Below are 22680 nucleotides of genomic sequence, written 5' to 3'. Positions count from 1 at the left end.
AATATACATCTCCCCTATAAACTTTACACATCCCAAATAACCCTTTCATTGCCCAAATTTTAAACATTTCAATCAAACTTTATTTATGACATTACACTTTTTTTTAGTTGAGCATAATTTTTTATTAATGACAAATGAGTAAATTTATACAAACCTATTTTTTCCATCTCTTCACTTTTCCACCCTCAAGCAAACACAAATGATGGAAATTAAAATATTTTTCTATTCTCTCCATTTTCTTTCCCTTCTCCATTTTCTATCCAACAACTTTTCCACCACTCCAACCAAATGGATCATTATTTAATCATCAAAAATTTTACCAATTGAGTTAATTGAAACCCATAATATTGAACGTCTTTAAACATCTAGTTGAGTTTTATTTATTAAAATTTTGCTATTTTGCAACGTAAGTAGGACCCCTTGAAACTTCCTTAAGGGGATGTTAACGGTTAACAAAAGCCAAAAAAGAAAGAGAAGGGTAAAAATAAAAATAAAAAATAAAAAATTCTTAAAAGGATTTGTTGGAGTTGGCTCATTTCCATTATTGGGTCACTGAATTTGGGGCCTTATGGGCCGAAACTGACTGATTCGGGCTCAGATATTGGGCCAGGCCGGGACCATCGGTTACCCAAGGTGCTCTACCTCTACTGTATTGAGTAATGGTATTCTCTCTCTGGCTCTCTGGTCTCTGCTATTCCTTCCGTCGATTCCAGATTGGAGCATTCATTGCTTTCTTTCAAGTCTACTAAGCCTCTTTTTTGCTTTCAAATCTTCATCAATCAACATGGTAAGCCTTCTTATTTCGTTGTTAGCCACTTCAACCCTTCGCCTTGGTTGAAATTGCATACCAACTTCTTCTTTTTTCCTTAAGTTGTTTTTGGTTTACCATTTGATTTTTATAATTTCCCCAAATTTCATACATGGGTATGGCCTAGTTCTTAACAATTTGTAAAATTTTCATCTCTGTATTGTTTAAGACTTCCATTACCACACTGCAAATTATTAATCTGTACCCTTCTATTTAAAATTGTTAGATGTAAACTTTGATTTCTATGTTTATCTTTGCTTTTATACTTAAAAAACCATAACCAATATCCATTGTTTTTAGGGAAAAATACAACCCAAGTTGAGTTTTTGAGTGTTAACACTTATACCCTTGTGATAAAGTTAATTGTGTAAACAGTAAAACTTTCTGAGTACTTTTGAGTGTAACAGAAGACCCCCCCCCTGAGGTACTGTTTTATGTGAATGGGCACATGTCATCACATGTGCAGCTCACTGTTTATTCTTACATATGTTTAACGGTTTACACATGAAACAGCAATGCGCCAGTTAAGCGTTGAGGGGTAAAAGCAGGGGCTTTGAGGTGAGCAGTTATTATCAGGCCTTGTTGGGTGTATGTACTCAGTCCTCTTGGAGAAGTATTTTGGAAGCAAAATGTTGCTTCCAGAGTTGCATTTTTTGTTTGGACTGCAGCTTTGGGAACTATTTTGACTATTGATAATTTGCATAAGAGGATTCTAGATTGGTGTTGTATGTGCAAAAGTAATGGAGAATCGGTAGATCATCTTTTATTACATTGTCCTATTGTTTTTGAGTTGTGGTTTATGGTGTTCACCTTGTTTGGTATATACTGGGCAATGCCAAAGATTGTGGTTGAGCTCCTTACATGTTGGTAAAGAAAATTCGGTCATCATTGTAATGGTGTTATCTGGATGGCTGTAATTGTTTGATGTGGTGCATTTGGCTGAAGAGAAACAATCTGTGTTTTGAAGATTCTGAAATGACAATAACCACCTTAAAACTTTAAAAAAAAAAACACTATAGGATTGGATGTCTATTGTAGGAAGCCATTCTATTTTTTCGGTATGATTTGATGGATGCTTGTAACTTGTGTATTTGATTGTTTTGGTCCCCTATTGTATACTTCCTGTATAATTGGGTTACTCCATTTTATGAATTTGAATAAAGTTTTCTTTACTTATTAAAAAAAAAAAGTGTTGAACTCAAAACTTTGAGCGGCTTTCATGTTTTTAGGGAAACCACATAGGGGTTATTATGGTATTAATGTTAGTATTATGGCATATGTTGTTTATTATTCTTAGGAAGTGTTCAAGAGAGCCATACTACAGCCTGGGCCACCTCAAGCTTTTGCACTACAGACGGTTCAGGAAGTTATAAAACCTCAGGTAATCACACATACCCCTCTTTACTCATGATTCAAATGTCAATTTCCATTGTATAGGACAATCAACATGGATCTGCTTTGTTTCCATTTATATTTGGTGTGACTATGGTTATTTAAACAAAGATCAATTACCTTTGCTGTTATTATTTGTAAAATTGAACGATATAATGGCATTTGGGAGGGAATTATGATTTGATGGGCATTGTATCTTCAGTGGATATGGCTTTGGATAGAATTAATTTAGAAGTTTTACTTTTATGTCTTGTGGTTTCTCTACTCTCTAACTTCAAATGATTGATCTAATGGACTTTGTTTCATTTGGCTCTAAATTTCCAAGGTAAGCCTTGAGCTCTACCCTAGTGGATTTGAGCATTTGGAGTGTGTGAAAAAGGTGTTGTGTGCAAACCTTCTAACGAGCTTTACTTATAAATAAGAAAAAAGATGACAAATAAAAAGCTCAAACCTTTATATGGGGGTTGTTCTCTTGTGTCTTTCAGATGAATGATCCATGTTTCAACCAGGATCAATGCTTGATCCTTGGTGCGATTTCTGCTCAGATCAGTTTCTTACTGAGTTAACATTTAACTAATGCTCTTCAATTTTTCATATGCTGTGATCATGAAACACAACTAGTCTATCAATGGTTTGCGTGCTTATATTGTTAAGCTCTTCGTTGTTGTTTTATTTTATTTTTCCCCTTTTCTTTTCTTTAGGCTTGATAGGTGATTTGGTTTATGTTTTTTTCTTTGACAGAAACAAACAAAACTAGCCCAAGATGAGAATCAATTATTAGAAAACATTCTTCGGACATTGCTTCAGGAACTGGTGGTAGGTTACTCTTTGGTGCTTGTTCAAGATTTCAATCATGCATGTGGTTGTACTTGTGCGCTGTATTTTATCCATATCCTTTTATGTATTGATAAGAATTAGTTGGGTTTTTTTTTATTGTTTTTATATCCTTTTATGAATGGGTACATTTCGTTGTTCTTGAAGAAAATCATGACAATATATTGTCTCTAATTATTTCTTCCTGAATATGCTTGATTTTCTGTATGTTTTTTTTTTTTTGATAAGTTGATTTTCTGTATGTTACTCCTGCTGATTTTCTGCTTTTTGGGTATTGAGGGACAGAAGCCCCTAATTTTCAGTGGTTCCATAGTCACTTCATTGGCAATAATTTACTAAGCCAATTCATTATGTCCTTTCACAAGACAACACACTTGCGGCAGATCTGCTTGTATTGATTCTTTCTTTCTAGTTAGTCCTTTCTATATACTCCATGTATTAGGATAGTGCTTTTCTTATGAAATTTATTACTTATTGAAAAAAAGTTCTGCTTGTTTTGCTTCCATCATCTACTTATTTGGGTACTTCTTTAGGTTCTTTTTAAATGTTCTCCTGTATTTTTTTTGTTCTTTTTTCAAATTTGGTTATAGAAAAGATGCAGATGTGAAAAAATAAGGAAAAAAAAAAACCAATGTTTGCTTGTATATTTGATTCAGGAAACATTTACAAGTAGTTGATCTGATTGCTTGCTGCTTGCACATTTTAAGGCTAGTTTTTACATAGGACTTAATTTTGAAACTAACATAAAAATTGAGAGACTTGAATTTTCTCAAAATGCAATTAGGTTAATATGTTGTGTTCATTGTGTTTAAAGTATGTTTCTGGTAATTTTTCTTAAACTTTGGTTAACAGAGCAAAAACCCCACACAAAAAAGTAGCAACTTTCTCCAGAGCTGGGGCATGTATTGTCATATCGTAGTTCACTGATATTATTAACTAAATTTTGTATGTGATTGAATTAATTTTTCTTGGCGTGATGTGGTCTGTTTTGAGGGATGTGAACATTCTATGCTAGAGATTAAGTCTTTTTTCTTGCAAACTCTCCTTGAATGGAGTGTGGCTGTCTCATTTTTCTTGTTTTTCCCTTCCTGTTCTACTTGATCATTGTAATTTTGGTTCCTGATTTTTGCCCCTACGGTACATTCCCAATGTACTCGGGTTGGCTACTTTTTTAATAATATTTTACGTTACCTATCAAAAAAAATAATAAGTTTTCTTGTATTTTGTGCAGTCATCTGCAGTACAGTCAGGGGAGCAAGTAATGCAGTATGGGCAATCGATTGATGATGGTGAAACTAGCCAGGGTCATATTCCTCGTCTTCTTGGTCTGTACAAGTTCCCTTTTGCTCAAAGTTTATATTAGGTGTTCCATAAGCTGTTTCTGATTCTCAGACCTCAGCTTTTTAAAAGAACTAAACTTTTTAAAAATCTACGTTATTCATGAGTTTTCTGCAAGGAATCATGTCTTGAGGTCAAGAATAGCAAGGGACAATTGCAAACTTGATTTTCTGGTTGAAATTTTCAGAAAAATGTAGAAAAAAAGTTCAAATTCAGTACATAAATCCATCTTAGGGAGAAAATTCACTTGCTGATGTGCCAGTGGCATATAAGATGACCATGACTAAAATTATGGTCTAGTCAGATGTTTTTATTTAGGTTTAGTTGTAATTTACTAATTTTAACACTATTTTTACTTTATTATGTTCAGAAAGCTTTATTTATTGATTTATTTATTGCTTTTAGGCTATTTTCTGAAAAGGTAATATTGGAAACTGTTTTTACATAATACTATTTCCTTAATTGATTCTTGAATTGAATACTTTTGTGTTTTGTTGTGAATCTGGACTCGAAAAATCTTTCAGTTAACATTCAGATTCAAGTATTTCCTGTTGGGAAGTTAGTCCCAATGGATTTTGAAAAACTGAAAATATAATACCTATAAGAAAAATTTTGAAAATATAATATCTCAGAGAACCATTTAGTTTCTTTCCTTTCAACTTGCACTGCTGCGTGGTGATGTACTTCCAAAATTTCATTTTGGGAATGGCTATGGAGATTTGGGATTGAGAAGGATGCCCTTTGGAGGCAAGTGATAGAGGTGAAATATGGATGTGTATGGGGGAGCTGGTGTACCAGATCTGTTAATGGTCCATATGGTGTTGATTTATGGAAAAATATTAGTCGGGGATGGCCTTCTTTTTCACGCCATATTTAGTATGATATTGGTGACGGATCTAGGGTGAAGTTTTGGCAAGACCGTTGGTGTGGTGAGACATTTCTTGCAATCAGTTATCCTGAATTATTTAGATTTTGCAGGGATAAGGAGGCTAGTGTGGCTGCACTTATGAAGTACACCAATGGCGTCCTTGTTTGGGATATTAGTTTCTTTAGGGGTGTGCATGCTCGGGAATTAGAGGCTATGTCAGGCTTATTGGATACCATATATGGTTCTTCAATAGGGGGGTTTGGTGAGGAGAAGATGTATTGGAAGCCTAGTAGAGATAAGGGGCTTAAGGTTAATGATTATTATAGAATTTTAGTGGGCTCTACTGACTTCTATTTTCCTTGGAAAAGCATTTGGAAACAAAAGATTCCTTCTTGAGTAGCTTTCTTTGTTTGGGCTGTTGCTTTAGGGAAATGCTTGACAATTGACAATTTACAAAAAAAGAAGGTTTGGATATTGGATTGGTGTTACATGTGCAAGTGTAATGGTGAATCAGTTGACCATCTCTTCCTTCATTGTCTGGTTGCTATGGATATGTGGGCTATGGTTTTTGGTTTATTTGGAATAAGCTGGGTTATACCGCAATCCATTTTGGGACTCTTAGAGTGTTGGCAAGGCAGGTTTGGTTGTTATCGAAATGGTTTTATTTGGTTAATTGTACTCCATTGCTTAATGTGGTTTCTTTGGAGGGAGAAAAATAGTAGATGTTTTGAGTATATTGAGAAATCCATACCAGACTTCAAGTCATTTTTCTTTAACACTTTATTGGATTGGTTGGTTGCTATGCAAAACCAATCATTCCCTTCTTATTTTGATTTCCTTGATTCTTGTAATTTTTGTCTTTGAGTTGTTGACCCCTTTTACACTCCCTGTGTACTAGAGTGATCCTTTTTTGATATCAATAAAATTTATTACTTATCAAAAAAAAAATTTGAAGGCTTCTTAGGGTTGGCTTCCATAGGTCTTGAAAATATGTAATAATATATATATATATATATATATATATATATATATCTATGTTCTGACTTTTTTGGGGTGTATCTTTTGACATTTTGACACAACTGTTACTTGCTTTAGGTACATAATCAATATGATTGTTAAAATTTTAAAAATCTTACACACTCTAATGTTTCTTTTTTGGTCAGACATTGTGCTATATCTTTGTGAGAGAGAACATGTTGAAGGTGGCATGATATTTCAACTGTTGGAAGACTTGACAGAAATGTCTACGATGAGAAACTGCAAGGATATTTTTGGTTATATAGAGAGTAAACAAGATATTTTAGGGAAGGTAACTGAATTTTAAGAATTTTTATATTTATTTATTTTCCTCTTGATTTATTGGACTCATTAATCACTGCAATCCTTACCTAGTTGTTTTTAAAATCTTTGGCTGCATTACATACAGCAAGAGCTTTTTGCTCGTGGGAAACTTGTGATGTTAAGAACATGCAATCAACTTCTTCGTCGTCTATCAAAGGTTGTATAGAGAACCATCATCATTGTTGTTTTCCTTTCTTTCTTTTTTTCCCCTTATTCATGTTTCATATTTTTGTTTTTTCCTTAATATTGTGATTTGTTCCAATATTGGAAGTAGTTAGTGAATTTTCTTAACCAAGTTACAACTGAAGTGATCTTATAAGTGAGTAACGTATTTGGCCTAACCTAAAATCTTTAGCCCTGATAAAATTTAGCAAGTTTCATTAATTGCAACAGAAGAGCTTAACTAGATTTAAGATGTGATAAATTTGGGAAAGTAGTTTTTGCAAGATATTTACAAAATGTCCTCAATCTGCTTTGTCGTGTACAATGGATGTGAAGAAGTAGACAGTAATTTCAGCAATAACAGCCAAGCTAGCATTTGCAGTGAATCCCGCTGTTAAGTAGTTTTGCAATTTGATAAGAACTTACCATTCTCTGGCAAATACAAGCCTTACTAATCTACAGACCATTTCTACAGGAATTAATATGATGTATGTTGGTATGCCCCATGATAGTGCAATCCTCTTTGTATTATCATGATTCAAATTTCCAAGATGGAAAAAGGAAAGACTCGCAATGGGTCAAGGTTCTCTAAGATGGAGCCTCCTTTTAGCCAACAGAGTTACTTCTATATCAGTATTTGTGTTTGCACCACGGAACAAGTGATTCCCAGTTAAAAGATTGGTTTAAAATTTTGAAGGAGAAAAATAAATTTTATTTTTTAAAAATAAAAAAAAATAAAGACGATGGTTGCCCTTTGGAGTTTCCAAAGGTTCAATTCTATTCCTAAGATAGATTTAGAATTTCTGCCTTAAAATAATCTTCCAAGCCACCAGGGGAAGACAACACATTAAAGGTGGTCTCACAAGATAATCTCGTAAGATAATCTCGTTGCTAGTAGCTGACTTGAAGTGCGGCCATCAATGATCAACTTCCCTTTACCAAGTAAATAGAAGTGCGAGTGATGGGTAAAAGATAGTCCTACTACTTATTAGACCTTTCACAGATTTAATAGAAGTGGAAGCATCTTTTTAATCTATTTTGAGACAAGTTGTTTGTATGAACCATCCAAAGAGTTACTAACCAAGCAAAAGCCATAATCTGAATTTCTGTTCAGTAAATATACACGTTTAATAACAAAAATATAGAGTTGTTATTATTTTGACAACTTTCAATTAAATTTTTTTTTATTCAACATCTTTCTTAATTGTTTTTTTTTTGATAAGAAAGAAACATCTTTCTTAATTGTTTTACTGGAAACTAAACTTTCTGGACACTATTATTCTGAACCTGGATCTGGTTGATCTATCTTCATATTAACAAAGAATTTCAATTGAGAAATGTGAATCTGACCCTTTCTTTTTAATGTTTTTGTATTTAAACTTGAAGGCAAATGATGTGGTGTTTTGTGGACGAATTCTCATGTTTCTGGCACATTTTTTTCCATTGTCTGAACGCTCAGGTACTCAACCCTGATTTTTTACTTTATTACAAAGTTTCTTGCCTTGTTATATTTTGCTGATGTCATTTAATTCTTGCAGCTGTGAATATTAAAGGAGTATTTAACACATCAAATGAAACAAAGTATGAGAAAGACCCCCCTGATGGTATGTCCTTGCTAAGCAATATTTTGGCTTACATCAATGTCAGTCTTCTTAAGTTGTATTTATTCTGTACAGGTTTCTTGCTTGAGCATGCACTAATTAATTTCCTTGCTTTTCCAGGGATTTCTATTGATTTTAACTTTTATAAGACCTTTTGGAGTTTACAGGTAAATCTTCCCATTTGGATGCATAGTTAGTGAAAGAAAAGAGTTTATTTCTGCCATGTAAATTGCTGCCTTGCTATTGAGAAGTCTCTGAACCTAATACATATGGAATAATGCCAAAAGTACTTAAAAGTACAAGTGGTTTATTAACAATCACTGCCACTTCTATTAATGATGCTGCATGTAGTATTCATGGCTTCATATGTCAGAGTTGTTAGAATCTGCTTGCATGATTACCTCTAATTGAAACGTTTTTAGTTTGACATGGAGATTCACAGACTGAGTTCAGAATTGTTTCAGTTATCTTAGTTAGATGAGATATGTGACGTTTTCATTCTTCATCTAAATTTTCTTATGGGCGTATGTTTTTGTTCAGGAACATTTTTGCAACCCTGCTTCTCTAACTCTTGCTTCTGCTAAGTGGCAGAAATTCACATCCAGTTTAATGGTAAAACTTTCATCTGTTAATGGGTTTTCTGTCGATCTTGGTTTTTTGTTAGTTTTTCCTACTTCATTACTGACTTAAAAATATTTTTCCTTGAATTTTGAGATGTATAGATTGTCTTGAATACCTTTGAAGCTCAACCATTAAGTGATGAAGAGGGGGATGCTAATAATTTGGAAGAAGAGTCAGCGAATTTCAGCATAAAATATCTTACTAGCAGTAAACTAATGGGTTTAGAGGTAAGCAGTGTTTAGAAGTTTTCTATAATGAAGCAGATAAAAATATGTAGTTGTGGGTTTTTGGAGAATAGCTTGAATCTTCATTTAAAAACCATTTATTTTGGGACACAGTTGAAGGATCCAAGTTTCCGACGGCATGTTCTTGTGCAGTGCCTTATATTATTTGATTATTTGAAGGTAATGATTATCTGGAGATTTAAATTTAAATTGTTATAGCGGCCTTCTGTGATTCAATAACTGTGTATTGGGTGATTAAACAGCTCTTATTTGCTTATAGGCCCCTGGAAAGAATGAAAAAGATTTGCCATCTGAAAGCATGGTAAGTTCTACTGCTTTGATAAGGTCTCTCCTTTTTTTTTTCCTAATAAAATTTGGTTATTACTTATCAGGAAAACAAGTTTTATCGTTTGTGTACATCAACATCCTGCCTTTTGTACCATTCTCACGTATATACTTCAGAATTGTATATCAACGTTGACATCTTAAGATGTGTATATATGTGTTTATTATACTTAACATGTTAAACATTTTCTTTAACAACATTTCCTTGTTGATTCCAGAAAGAAGAAATAAAATCATGTGAGGAGCGTGTGAAAAAGTTGCTTGAAATGACTCCACCTAAAGGGAAAGATTTTCTTCGTAAAATTGATCATATCTTAGAACGTGAGAAAAATTGGGTAAGAAACCCTTCTCTCTCTCTCAAGATATTCTTTGGAAATTGTTATGTTTGCAGTGTATCTTAATTTGTTTCAAATCTCTTTGATTTTAGGTGTGGTGGAAACGTGATGGTTGCCCACCATTTGAAAAGCAACCATTGGAGAAGAAAACAGTACAAGATGGAGCTAAAAAGCGGTTTGCAAATAACTTTCTATGATCGTTTTTTTTTTAATGATAACAAATTCTGTTAGATTTTGGTGTTTTTTAAGAGGAATATTTAGGAGAATAGAAAGAAACATCAATCTTTTCTTCAAAATCCATGCTTCCACTCCCCCATGGTCAACATGAGGAATTGTGCAGGGATTGTTTTTAAATCGTAAAGATACAAATCAGCTAAAAATTATGATATTTCAAAAGCAAAAACCAAATGTTTACAATCTTTATACTTCGTTGATAAGTGATAGCTAGGTGGTGTAGGTGGATCCGCACTTGCATATCTACAGTCCAATTCTCTGTTTTGTTTAATGGATCTCTAGCCGATTTTTTTGGGAGTTCGAGGGGATTGAGACAAGGGGACCGACTATCTCCCTTGCTGTTTCTGGTTATGATGGAGGTCTTCAGTAAGATGATGAAAAGAGCTGAAGGGGCTGGTTTTCTTTGAGGTTTTAGAGCTGATGGTAGTCGGGGTGGAGGGGTTTGTGTCTCGCATCTTTTGTTTGTGGATGATACGATTCTGTTTTGCGATGCAGATGAGGAGCAGATTCTACATGTTCGGATGCTTCTTCTTTGTTTCCAGGCAGTGACAGGTTTAAAGGTTAATGCGCTGAAGAGTGAGATGGTTCCTATCGGGGATGTGCCTAATGTCCATGTTTTGGCAGAGATTTTGGGCTGCCGGATTAGGTCTTTGCCTATGACCTATCTTGGTATGCCATTGGGGGCGTCTTACAAGTCCCCTTTTGTTTGGAATCCTATCTTGGAGAAAATTGAGCGTAAGCTGGCCAGATGGAAGATGTATTTGTCAAAATGTGGAAGACTAACGTTGCTTAAAAGCACTCTATCTAGTCTTCCTACATATTATTTATCTCTCTTTACTATCCCTATGCATGTGACCAATAATTTTGAGAGGTTGCAAGAGATAAGGAAACTTACTACTTTCAATAAGGCCTTACTGGGAAAATGGTTGTGGCAGTTTGGAAAGGAGGAGGATCGGTTATGGAGGAGGGTGGTAGCTTCAAAATTTCGGGAAGATTGGGGGGGGTTGGACCTTAAAGCTGGGTAGGGGAGTTCATGGGTGTGGTTTGTGGAGAGGTATTCGCATGGGATGGGAGGATTTCAACAAAAATTGTCAGTTTGTTGTTGGATTGGGGAATAGAGTGAGGTTTTGGCAGGATGGGTGGTATGGGGATCAACCTTTCAATTGGCCTTCCCAAGGTTGTATGGTATTGCCATTGATAAGGAGATTTTTGTAGAAGCTTCTTTGTCTAGGCAGCGGGCGGAGGAGAGAAGAATTTGGGATGTTCATTTTATTAGAGAATTTGAAAATTGGGAGATGGATGAAGGGCTGCATTTCCTTCGTTTATTGGGAGCTAATACTCCTCCGAGGGATGTTGGAGACCGGATCAGATGGAAGTTAAAAGCCTAATGGGGAATTTGACATCCGGTCGTTCAATAATAAATTAAGAGATTGTCCCTCAATTGTCTTTCCTTAGAAAGCTATATGGAGAGTAAAGGCCCCTAGGCGAGTTTCTTTCTTTGTTTAGTGTGCAGCTTGGAATAAGATCCTAACAGGTGATAACTTGAGATTGAAGAGATTGGATTTTGTGGATTGGTGCATTATGTGCCGTTACTATGGAGAGACGGTAGACTACTTACTTCTTCATTGTGAGATGACTTATCAGTTATAGAGCTTTGTCTTTAGAACTTTTGGCTTGTCTTGGGTTATACCTAGATCGATACCAGATTTACTTTTTGGCTGGTGGAATTGGTTGGGGAAGCACTGGTGATTAGTTGCTTGCTTCTTATAGTGGGACTTTTTTATTGGTCTAGGGCTTGGGGACTCACGACTAGTGACTCTCTCCCTTCTTTTTTTAGCTCCCTTTCTCTTTTGTAGTTTTCCTGTCGTTTGGTTTTCTTTTTTATTTTTGTTTTGTTTTCTTCCTCTTGTTTTTTCTAGGTTTTCTCTATGTTCTTCATGCATAGAGTAGCCTTTCGTGTGTGTGTATATATATATATATATATATATATATCACTCTTATTTATCACAAAAAAAAAAATATATATTTCTTGTGCCCGATTCCAAAACACATTTGGTGGGATGGGACAAGGTGTGTGCACCTTTGGAATATGGTGGGTTAGGGGTAAGGAAATTAACTACTTTTAATAAAGCCTTACTAGGGGAGTGGTTATGGCGGTTTGGGATCGAGGAGACAAGGCTTCGGAGAAGGATTGTAGTTCTAAAGTTTGGGGAAGAGTGGGGGGATGGACATCCAAGCTAGGTAGAGGGGTATACGGGTGTGGCTTGTGGAGAAGTATCCGAATGGGTTGGGAGTAATTTAGCAAAAATATTCAGTTTGAGGTAGGGGTGGGAGATAGAGTTAAGCTTTAGACAGATCAATGGTGTGGGGAGTCCCCACTTCAATTGACTTATCCGAATGTGTATGGGAGGGCTTCCAATAAAGAGGCATTGGTGGCCTCTTCTCTTGAACAGTTGGGGATAGAGGAATGGAGAAGCTGGGATGTTCATTTTATGCGGAGAGCAAATAATTGGGAAATGAGTGATGTGGATGATTTTCTCCGCACATTGGATTCAAATCTACCTCCCACTGAGAATGGAGATCGTATGCGATGAAAGTTGACAAAGAATGGGGATTTTGATGTCCGATCGTTTTACAATAAGTTAAGAAGACCATTGCCCATTATTTTTCCTTGGAAAGGTGTATGGAAGGTTAAGGCTTCTCGGCGTGTTTTTTTCTTTATGTGGACTGCTATGTAGGATAAGATCCTTACATGTGATAATTTGAGGGGTAGAGGGATGAATTTTATTGACTGGTGCATTATGTGCCGTTGTAATGGGGAGACGGTGGATCATTTGCTACTTCATTGTGGTAAAGCTCATAGGTTGTGGGGTTGGGTGTTTAGATCTTTTGGGATTTCTTGGATCTTGCCAAGAACGGTTGTAGATACTCTCTTTGGTTAGTGGAATTGGCCCAAAAAACATTCGTCTAGCATTTGAAATTTAGCTCCTTTGTGCTTAATGTGGTGTCTTTGGAGGGAGCGAAATTGGAGGACGTTTGAGGACTTGGAAAGCTCGGATGACCAATTGTTGGCTTCTTTCAGTGGCTCGCTGTTCGACTGGTTTAGGACTTAGGGAATCACCTCTAGTGACTCTCTCCCTATGTTTCTTAGCTCTCTCCTTTGTATTTAGTATCTTTCCCTTTCTTTTTTCTCTTTTATTTATCTTCTCTTTCTGTATTCTTCTCTCTGCCTTATGCTTTTCTGCATAAGGCAGTTTTTTTGAATATATATCCCTATTACTTATATATATATATATCCCTATTACTTATATATATATATATATATATATATATATATATATATATATTATGAACTGCAAAGGTGGAGAAGAAATATGAAATTTATTTTCTAGGTATAGATTTTTAGGGGGGGGGGGGGGGTGTGCAATTTACCCTTGAATGTGCACCACTAAGGGTGGATGTGCCAATTGGCCCAAAGGCCCTTGGCTAGAAAATAGAAAAGCTTGTTACAAAGAGCCACATTGCTGAACTAGTTTGTACCTCCAGGTGTTTTCAACGAAAACATCCAGGGTTCAAGTCCCCCCTCCTCCAATTATTGAAGTATCAAAAAAATAGAAAAGCTTGTTATTTGTATCTACTGTTGCTCATTCTTAAATGATAAAATCAACAACTTGTCCAAACTTTATAATTTGTTAAAAAATTAGGACAGTTTTTGGGGATTTTATTATGGGAGTAGAAGTTGTCATTTCTTGTCCCAGTCCAACAAGGATTCTAGTTTGGCACGGTGTACAATGCATTAGATGTGGGCTTTAGTAATCTCCAAAAATGTTTGAGTTTTGATGTGGCTCTTCAGAGGATGGTTTTCTAGGAACTTGTGACCACTTAAGTTATGATAGTGCAAACCAAGCCCACCATTATATTTGTATCTACCTGACATTATTTTATTGTTGTACCTCATGCCTAAATTTTAAAAAATTTAAATTCTTACTGAGCTATTTGTGGCCTGAATTTTTTTTTTATTCATTTTTTTCCGTTTATCTTTAAATATTGAATATGTTTGCTTTGTTAATCTAGATTTAGTAATAAATTGAGTAATTTTAATACTGCAGTAGACAAAAGTGGAGACTGGGAAATAGAGAACTCTCTCAGTTGTGGAAGTGGGCGGATCAGAATCCGGTGTGTATTTATTTACTCAATACTTATGTTAGTTCGTAATAGCAATATGTTGATTTTACTGATTTAATCAATCAACAGATACCTATGGGAATATATTGATGATTATATATTGATATATATATTGATGATTACCACTAAAAAGTGGTCATTACTAAACTCTACGTATGGGAATTAGGGTGGATCATTCATAATGAACGCAGTAATTTCCATGGAAAGTGTTCATCACTTTACCGTAGAATGCCTTTGCTTTGTTTTCAGAACTCTTTGTGAGCTCTTTACAGGTTTTCTATTAGGCAGTTAGTATCACTTTCAATGGTTGGGGTATTTGTCCACTATGTACTATGACTGGCATTTTGCTTCCCCCCCAAAAGAAAAAAAAAATCCTCGATATCAAATTTTCTAGTGGAATTTTCTCCTTTTGCTCTCAATAATTTCCTTGGTTGTGGATTGGCCACTCTTCCTTCCCTGATATGCTTTGCTCTGCACATGCTCTCCCAACAGAAGTTTGCAAAGGGAAGGAAGTGCAGCTTCATTCCTAAAATGAAACTGAAAGGAGAGTCAGCAAGAAAAGGTTAAATTTGATTTTGGACAAGGCAAATATCTGCAATTGGCTTAACAATGTATAGGAATAGAATTAGGTGTTCCAAAAGTAAAAAGTAAAAATTTATGCACTTGTCATGAGAGAACATGGTCTGGTCTGATTTGATGTTAGACATAAAATGTGATTCTGATGCAACGAGGAAAACAAGAGGAAGTGGTGCATATGAGGGTGAGGCAGAGTCTAGTACCTTAAGTCATGGTCTGATTAGGACTTAGGGGAGAGTTTGTTTAAGGATAGTGGGTAGTTTTTCTTTAGGCTAGTGCTAGGATCTCAGTATAATAGTAAGCCGTGTGTTTGCATAACTTTAACTAGATACTGTGCAGATCATGGGATATTTGTAGTGTGATTAAATTAAGAGAATGGATTAGTTATGGTTGGCTATTCAACTGAAGGAAAAATTCTGGTTTTGTATCTCATACAAAACACACAGTGGAAGCAACAAACAATGATCTATTTCATTCATGATTGATAACGTGCACAATGTAAATTTCAGAATTTAAGAACAAGATAGCGTACCTTGGTGTGGAGAAATTCAAAACAAAGATTAGAAGCACTTGGGAACACTTTTAATCTTCACTTCAATTCCACTTTACACCCAAGATGTGTGGTCTCTCAATCAGTTTTTCAAAGGGAGAATGAAAGTGTGTCTCACACTCTCTCACGCACCGTTTCCTTTTCTTTTCTAATCTCTTCTCATAAAAATTTTGTATGTTTCTCCCTTTATAACTAACTGATTATCTAATTGGGCTGGCCTATTGGGCCTTTCCAATTGGGCTTTAGTGTGTGGTTTGGAGTGGGACCAATAAGACACTAGTTCCAATAGGCCTTGGGCTTTTCCGTCAACTCTTGACAAGTCCAAAGTTACCATTAATTATAGTTAATACCACTATATAAATATAATTGCACTCTAGGCCTTATTAATAAATTATATCCTAAGACTTTATTATACACGTAACCCCTTCATAAAATATTCATAGTAACACAAAGTCATAAATGTAGACTGCCACTTTATAAATTACTACATCTTATCCTTGAGTACCCGGTTTAATTCTTTAAAGTTATTCATTATATATTTATGAAATCCAATTTCATAAATATATACTTTAACAATTTCTTACTAAAGTGGTTAGGTCTAACTCTCTGAATAACTGAATCCATTAAACTTATCTCAAGGGAATATTTTATATCTCCATTAAGAGACTATGAATTCCATCTTGAAAATATATGTTTCATCAACACTAAATGTGGCTGCCCAATATACTGAGGTTTTGACCGTCACTTCAGATCTCACTCCTGATATATCAAAGCAACCTACACTTTATAATCAGGTCCATTATTCTCTTAGAATTAAGAGTTCATGCAAATAGAAGTCGTGAGATTTATTATTCATTTGACAATCGTTAGGAGAATAATAAATCTCACAGCGGTCCTATTCAATATGTTTTAACTCTTAAAATATATCAACATATCAACTAGAAGCTTCCACTTCCATGATCAAGACAAATCATCTTAGTTGACACGTTATAGTCTTCGCATATGAAATGCCCAATTTCATTACCGACTACGAACTATAAATTCTGAGTTTACAAAGAACTTGTGATTTACATCATCTGTGACTTTTCACATAAATCACATACAATGCATCTCATGGATTATATGATAATGTCCCATATTCATGTTACCATTATTTTAGATAATAATAAAATAACTTTATCAATCACAATATTAAGTCATACATCATGTCATACATAATGTCATACATAATATCATACATAGCATCATACAATAGGATTTAAGGGCACTAATCCTAACATCAACATAGGACATTTCGGTGGAAGAATGGAGAATCTGTGTTCAAAGCACACATTAAAATGCTTTAGGCTCAGACTGGACCCATACAGAACACTGACAGAGTTGTACTTCGAGTAGTTTTTGTTCTTGAAACTGCTACTAGATATATGTTACAACTTACATGAGCCAGTAGGCATACAACTCACGAAAGTCAAGTTAGCCCTCAAGCTTTATCATGCCTTCTTCTCTTCGCTCTCTCTTTATCGCATGGTCAGTTTTATGCTCAGTTTAATCTTCTTTAAGTTTTATACTTCTGATTAATTAGTTAATCAAGAATTAGCTCTCATCGTGTAACTCTAATGCAATTAAAGACTCTTAATGACTCATACTTTGCAACTGCCATCTCCTCCCCTGACAAGTGTTAGGTGGAGGGTGAGATCATGAGTTCAAGACCCACTGGGTGTGTGTGTGTGTAACTAACCAATCGAAAAAAATAAAAATAAAAACCTATGCAACACTAAACACACCAAGTTTACCAGCTTGGTCAGACGGTTAAATTAACTCCTAGTCTTATATGTTTTGTGCTAATAACGTTTCTATCCTTATATCTAGAATTGTTTTTTTCAATGTAGTTGATGTCATAGCATTAATTAAACACTCTGGATTACTATTTTATGCTTAAGATCTTATTACCATGTCCAGAATGCTTTGACCGATCCTCAACGTGTCCGAACTCCTCACATCATGGAATACTGGAAACCCTTGGCTGAAGATGTAAGGTTCCTTGCTTCCTGAAAGCAATTTTACAGATAAATTATGTTTCTTTGTCCCTTTAATAGCACTAAGTTATCAGGAGTCTTTCTCCTTCATATCTGAACCTCAATTTCATTTTGTCAAGTATCAGAATAAAGTTATTTCTTCTTGGAATTGCAGATGGATGCATCAGCTGGAATAGAAGCTGAATATCACCACAAAAATAGTCGGGTGGGTTTTGGTTCTTAGAACTTCAGATTTAATTTAGGTTGATGTTACCCAGAAGATGGTTGTACTCTCAATACAGATTATGTTTGTAACTATTAATTACCTCAGATTTCATGTGATGTGCTAATCAAGGTAATTTGTCCTTTCAAAGGTTTTACCTTGTGTTTGGACTAAGAAGCACAGACATGGCAAAAACCAAGGTGTTTCCATGTCGGACACAGACACGTCGGGGACATGGCTGCATGCATGTCCCGGCAAAATAAAATAAATAATAAAAAAAATTTATATCTCAGACACGGTGGCAATGCAGCTGGGACACAACCACTATTTTTTTTTAAGGAAGATTTTGATTATTAGGCACAATCAATGCCATTGATTGATGCTTAATCAGATTAGATCTTCTCTCTTGAACTCCATTGATCTACTCTCTTGATCAATCATTTGGAACTCTCCTGCCTTAAATCAGCACTTATATTGGCCGCTGATTGAATCTAGTCTGTCTGTTGGTTGGTCGGTCGGTCTCTCTCTCTCTCACTCACACATGTACGGGTTTGACTTACCATGAATGCCCAGAGCTCATCCCAGTTTCGGATTTTTGTTTTCTACTAACTCTTGTGTTTTGTCTTTTGACCAATTTTTTTTTTTTACCAGCTCTATTGTTTAAAACGAGGAGAGAATTCTGTTATTACATATAACTTCTTTGAGATGTGTAGCCTTAGATTCCTTTTTTTTTTTTAATGTTTGCTATTAAGAAAAACTTAGCAAAAAGATAATTATTATTGAAAAATCCCATTGTTATTAAAGAAAAGTCTGTTATTAAGAAAACTTAACATACAAAATGTTTATTATTAAAAACAATTCCTGTTGTTATTAATGGTTACTAAAATTGACTACTAAACATCATTTTATGAATATAAGTGTTTTTTTGTTATTAATTATTGCTCTAAAATTAGTAATAGATAAGTTTTCAAACATTTTTATGGTTATTACTCATTTCTAAAACATAAAATATGTTTAAAATATAACTAAAATATATATATTTATCAAGTTATTAATTGTCATGTCCCCAATGTGTTGTGTCACTGTAAAGCATGCATTTTAAGTAGTTAGTAGTGTTGACTGCTGGCCTTCAACTTGATATTTAAGTATTTTATTCTCAGAAAGGTTTATCATATTCTTCGGCAGGTTTATTGTTGGAAAGGTCTTCGATTTTCAGCTCGACAGGACTTGGATGGATTTTCTAGAGTATGTTTAATTTTACAACCTATGCATATTTTACTTTTATATGGTCAAAAAATACAAAGAATTCACGTAAATATGAATTCACATGGTTGCAGTTCACTGATCATGGTATTGAAGGGGTTGTGCCTCTAGAACTTTTGCCACCTGATGTTCGGTCCAAATACCAAGCAAAACCAAATGACAAGTCCAAGCGTGCTAAGAAGGATGAATCCAAGGGTGCTGCAGCACAAGCTGAGGAAAATCAGGTATCTTTGGAAATATCTAGCTCTGCATTAATTTATTCCAAAGTTTAGGTCTTTTCTTTCAATAAATGTAGGATCGTGAAATTGACATGAATTATAGGTTTGACATGTGCGTAGGTTTGAGTAGCAATCTATAAGGTGAAGCATTTTGCCAGCTGAATATGAAAGTGAAATGTAAAATGCAAACTTATAAGATGATAATAGGTACCGTAGAGAGGATGGATTGTAGAAATCACAATGATTGAATTAGCCAAGAGCTTTGTAGCTCAATGGCATTGCCCAGATGTCTCTATTGGGAGAACTTGAGTTCAAATCACCCCCCTAACCCCCAGGAAAAAAAAGTTCTCACAATCATAGAATTAATAAAACAGAACTCTAGATATCTGGCATGGAAATTGTGGGCTTGGGGCCTTGGGCACACACACCATCAAAATCTCTCATCTGAAGAATTTTTTTTTCAATGGCAGTGGGGAGGGGGGGATTAGAAGCAAAATGTGAAAATTTTCAACAAACTTTGTAAGAGATCAAGATATATTGCATAAAATATTTTGGATGACGAATTTAGAAGCAAGACATGGAAATTTTATACTTGGAATTGGTGTTCTAGATACAATTAAAAAAAGTGTTCTAGAGACAATTAAAAATTTTTAGAGGGGGGGATTAGAAGCAAAATGTGAAAATTTTCAACAAACTTTGTAAGAGATCAAGATATATTGCATAAAATATTTTGGATGATGAATTTAGAAGCAAGACATGGAAATTTTGTACTTGGAATTGGTGTTCTAGATACAATTAAAAAAAGTGTTCTAGAGACAACTAAAAATTTGTAGATGTCAGAACATAAAAAGATGACCAGTAATCTCCTGGTTTGGTGGATTTTGATCATTTATGCTCAGGATTTAGTGTGAAGTATCTCTATTAAAACGCGCTTCATATGAATCACACTTCATATTATAATATTATTTTTTGTATTTTTTCCAAAGATTGCTACACCTGCAAGTGAAGTTGATGGTGAAGGAATCAGAGCTGATCTTGAAGCCTCAGCAGCACAAATGGACGTTGATGCAACAGCAACTGGCAATATATCCCAAGGTGGCACTCCAACACCCGATGAACATCAAAAGCAAAGCTCTGACACTGATAATGGTCAAGAGGCGGGTCAGTTAGAAGCTGATGCTGAGGTTGAGGCTGGAATGATAGATGGAGAGACTGATGCAGAAGTTGATTTAGACGCTGTTGGCTGATATGCTGGAAGTGTGATTGCGGTTTTTGGTTGCACATAAGAGAATGCTAGTGAAGTGTTAAATCCTTAATCTTAACTTAGAATCTAGTAAAGGCATTGAATTTTTCCTACGCCACAAAAATGGCTATTTTGCCAAAGTTTGTAATTTTCACATGCAACCATTGTATGGCTTATTGAGCAATCGATGCCTCTTAACATTTTTTTCTTTATGGGTTCACTGAAGGCTCATTATTGTATTTTATTGCAAGTTTTTCCAGACCATATAAGACAGATTTCTGTACCAAACGCAGCTCTTTGAAGTTCTAGTCTCGCAGCTGAGCAGCAATCTCAACCTGAGCAGGAAGTGAACTGTGTTTGGAAAGTCAGTGTCATAAATGGATTTGGGAGAGAGTTTCTACTGAAAGTCATGATTTCAGGAGTTCATTTAATTTTCTGGTGTTCTCCTTTACTTCATATATCCTGAAATGCAATGGGGAATTGAGTATTTGGGATCTTCAAACAAGAAACACTACCAAAGTCTAGACCAACATCTCCAACAGTTTGGAAGATATCTGTAGAAAAAGTTTTAGCACTTTGTATCTTAATGTATGTACTCTTGTTGATACTTCATAGCATGGCATCCCAGCGGTGCCGTGGTCTGTTACGAGTTGATTAACTTTTTTGACAAATTAGTGTCAAAATCTTTGAAGGTGCTTGAAGGCTTCTATTAAATGCTACAACCAATCTTAACCCTGTTGATCTGGTATAATTGATCCAGTAGAAGCAACATAGGCTTTAGACATTGCCTGAGTGGCTAATCAATTTTTGAGGCCTACATTTAGAGGCAACATAAATTAGTCCTGGGACAGTATTTATTGCCTGTGTAGATGTTGCTTGGTATTTTGTTTTGATGTTACGACTATCTAATGTAAATGACATGAAAAATCTATATTTTAGTTTTTTTTACCCATTCAAAAAATACTCTTATGCTCGTTGTTTTGTTACATTCATCCAGGCCATGCGTTTAGCTTAAACGATCTAGTAGCTGGTGCTACCCCAAAATCATGTCCAAATGTACTAGTGAAAAAATTACAGTACTACGAATTTATGATCTGATTGGATGGAGGAGAGTAGACTCTCTCCTCTACTCTCCCTCTCCCTCCATCCAATAAGGCCCTTTGCCCCCCATGAATCGACGTTGGACCTACATTGCCCTAAAAAAATTTATACATAAATTTCTTCATCTACATTTGTTGGAAAGGAGAAGCAAGTTATTTTAAAAATTGCTTATTTTTGGTAGTTTACTTGCATAGCGTAGATGAAAAGATATGGCTTTTGGTATTTTTATGTTAAATGTGCTACAAATAGCTAATAGTTTTTTTAAAAAAAAAGAGTTAAAATCTAGATTATTTGCACCGAAGAAAAAAAAAACCCTAAGACAAAAAGCAAAAAGTTAAACTTTTTTCGACAATCTGAAATGCACACGTAGTGTCCTTGTCACTGAAGGAAAGAATTGCCTCTAAGATGAGATAATATAACTTATCACTAGGCCTTTGAAATTAGCCTCTAAAATGAGATATTATAATTTATCACAGAAAATCAGACGAGGCTTCTATTAGATGCATTTGGATTAGGTTTTTGACCAACCCGATTCAATTCTGACTTGCCCGCTCTCGTCTTGCGTCTTGCATTGGTTTAGTTTATGTGATATACAACTTTTTAAAACCTCATTTCTCTGATGCCATCCACATTAACATATTAGCTTATGTGATATACTTCTTTTTAAGTATAATTGTAAATTTGCCAACTTTTAATGAATAAGCAAATATACTTTTCAACAAAAGTTAATCCAAAAGCACACGAAGGAGCACAACTGAAACTCAAAACATGGCCACCTATTGCATCGAAGGTCGTAAGATTGCGAGCACTTTTCTACATATTGGAACAAACCATTTGAAAATATTATCACCTCCCATCTAGAATAACCAGCCTATTTCCTATAGAGCAGTATGTCAAGGAAAAGTGAGCTACCCATGCAATGAAGACAGGCTTTCTATCCAAAGCTGAACCGTAAACATACTTGGTCTTAAAACCTATAAAAAAAAGCCTACTAATGTGATTAAACATTCCATGGATGTTCCAATGCACTATTACTCTTCTTATGAATTAGATTTTTTTTCCTAAACTTGTGACATGCAGATAGAGAATGAAGAAGCACCTCACTACTTTCTGCCACAAAGTCACAAACCACGTAAAAGCTAATCAAGGTCCACCGGAACTAAATTGATCTGGATGGGTGCTTTGGGTGATGAAATTATGGCC

At 35.1% G+C, this 22680-nt stretch overlaps 1 protein-coding gene across 1 annotated transcript; it reads left to right on the top strand.

Annotated features, from left to right (window-relative positions):
• The first annotated feature begins 594 nt into the window (after nucleotides 1–594).
• LOC142617207 (THO complex subunit 1) lies at nucleotides 595–21047 on the top strand. The gene is made up of 21 exons (XM_075789972.1): nucleotides 595–787; nucleotides 2106–2189; nucleotides 2942–3016; nucleotides 4266–4359; nucleotides 6404–6549; nucleotides 6667–6738; nucleotides 8130–8202; nucleotides 8282–8347; nucleotides 8465–8511; nucleotides 8885–8956; nucleotides 9067–9192; nucleotides 9304–9369; nucleotides 9470–9511; nucleotides 9753–9869; nucleotides 9962–10044; nucleotides 14213–14279; nucleotides 17374–17445; nucleotides 17605–17655; nucleotides 18838–18897; nucleotides 18990–19139; nucleotides 20120–21047. The coding sequence occupies exons 1-21, from the start codon at nucleotides 785–787 to the stop codon at nucleotides 20378–20380; spliced, it is 1827 nt and encodes a 608-aa protein (XP_075646087.1). The 5' UTR covers nucleotides 595–784; the 3' UTR covers nucleotides 20381–21047.
• Nucleotides 21048–22680: the final 1633 nt, after the last annotated feature.

The sequence above is a fragment of the Castanea sativa genome, chromosome 11, assembly GCF_040712315.1.
Source record: "Castanea sativa cultivar Marrone di Chiusa Pesio chromosome 11, ASM4071231v1".
In the NCBI taxonomy this organism is placed as follows: Eukaryota; Viridiplantae; Streptophyta; class Magnoliopsida; order Fagales; family Fagaceae; genus Castanea; species Castanea sativa.
This window is presented reverse-complemented; position numbering and strand designations above follow the sequence as displayed.

Excerpts from the sequence above, each read along its gene's own strand:
- LOC142617207 (XM_075789972.1), top strand. Across the intron at positions 9,370-9,469 it reads TATTATTTGATTATTTGAAG|GCCCCTGGAAAGAATGAAAA; the intron begins GTAATGATTATC and ends ATTTGCTTATAG. Across the intron at positions 17,446-17,604 it reads GGAAACCCTTGGCTGAAGAT|ATGGATGCATCAGCTGGAAT; the intron begins GTAAGGTTCCTT and ends TTGGAATTGCAG.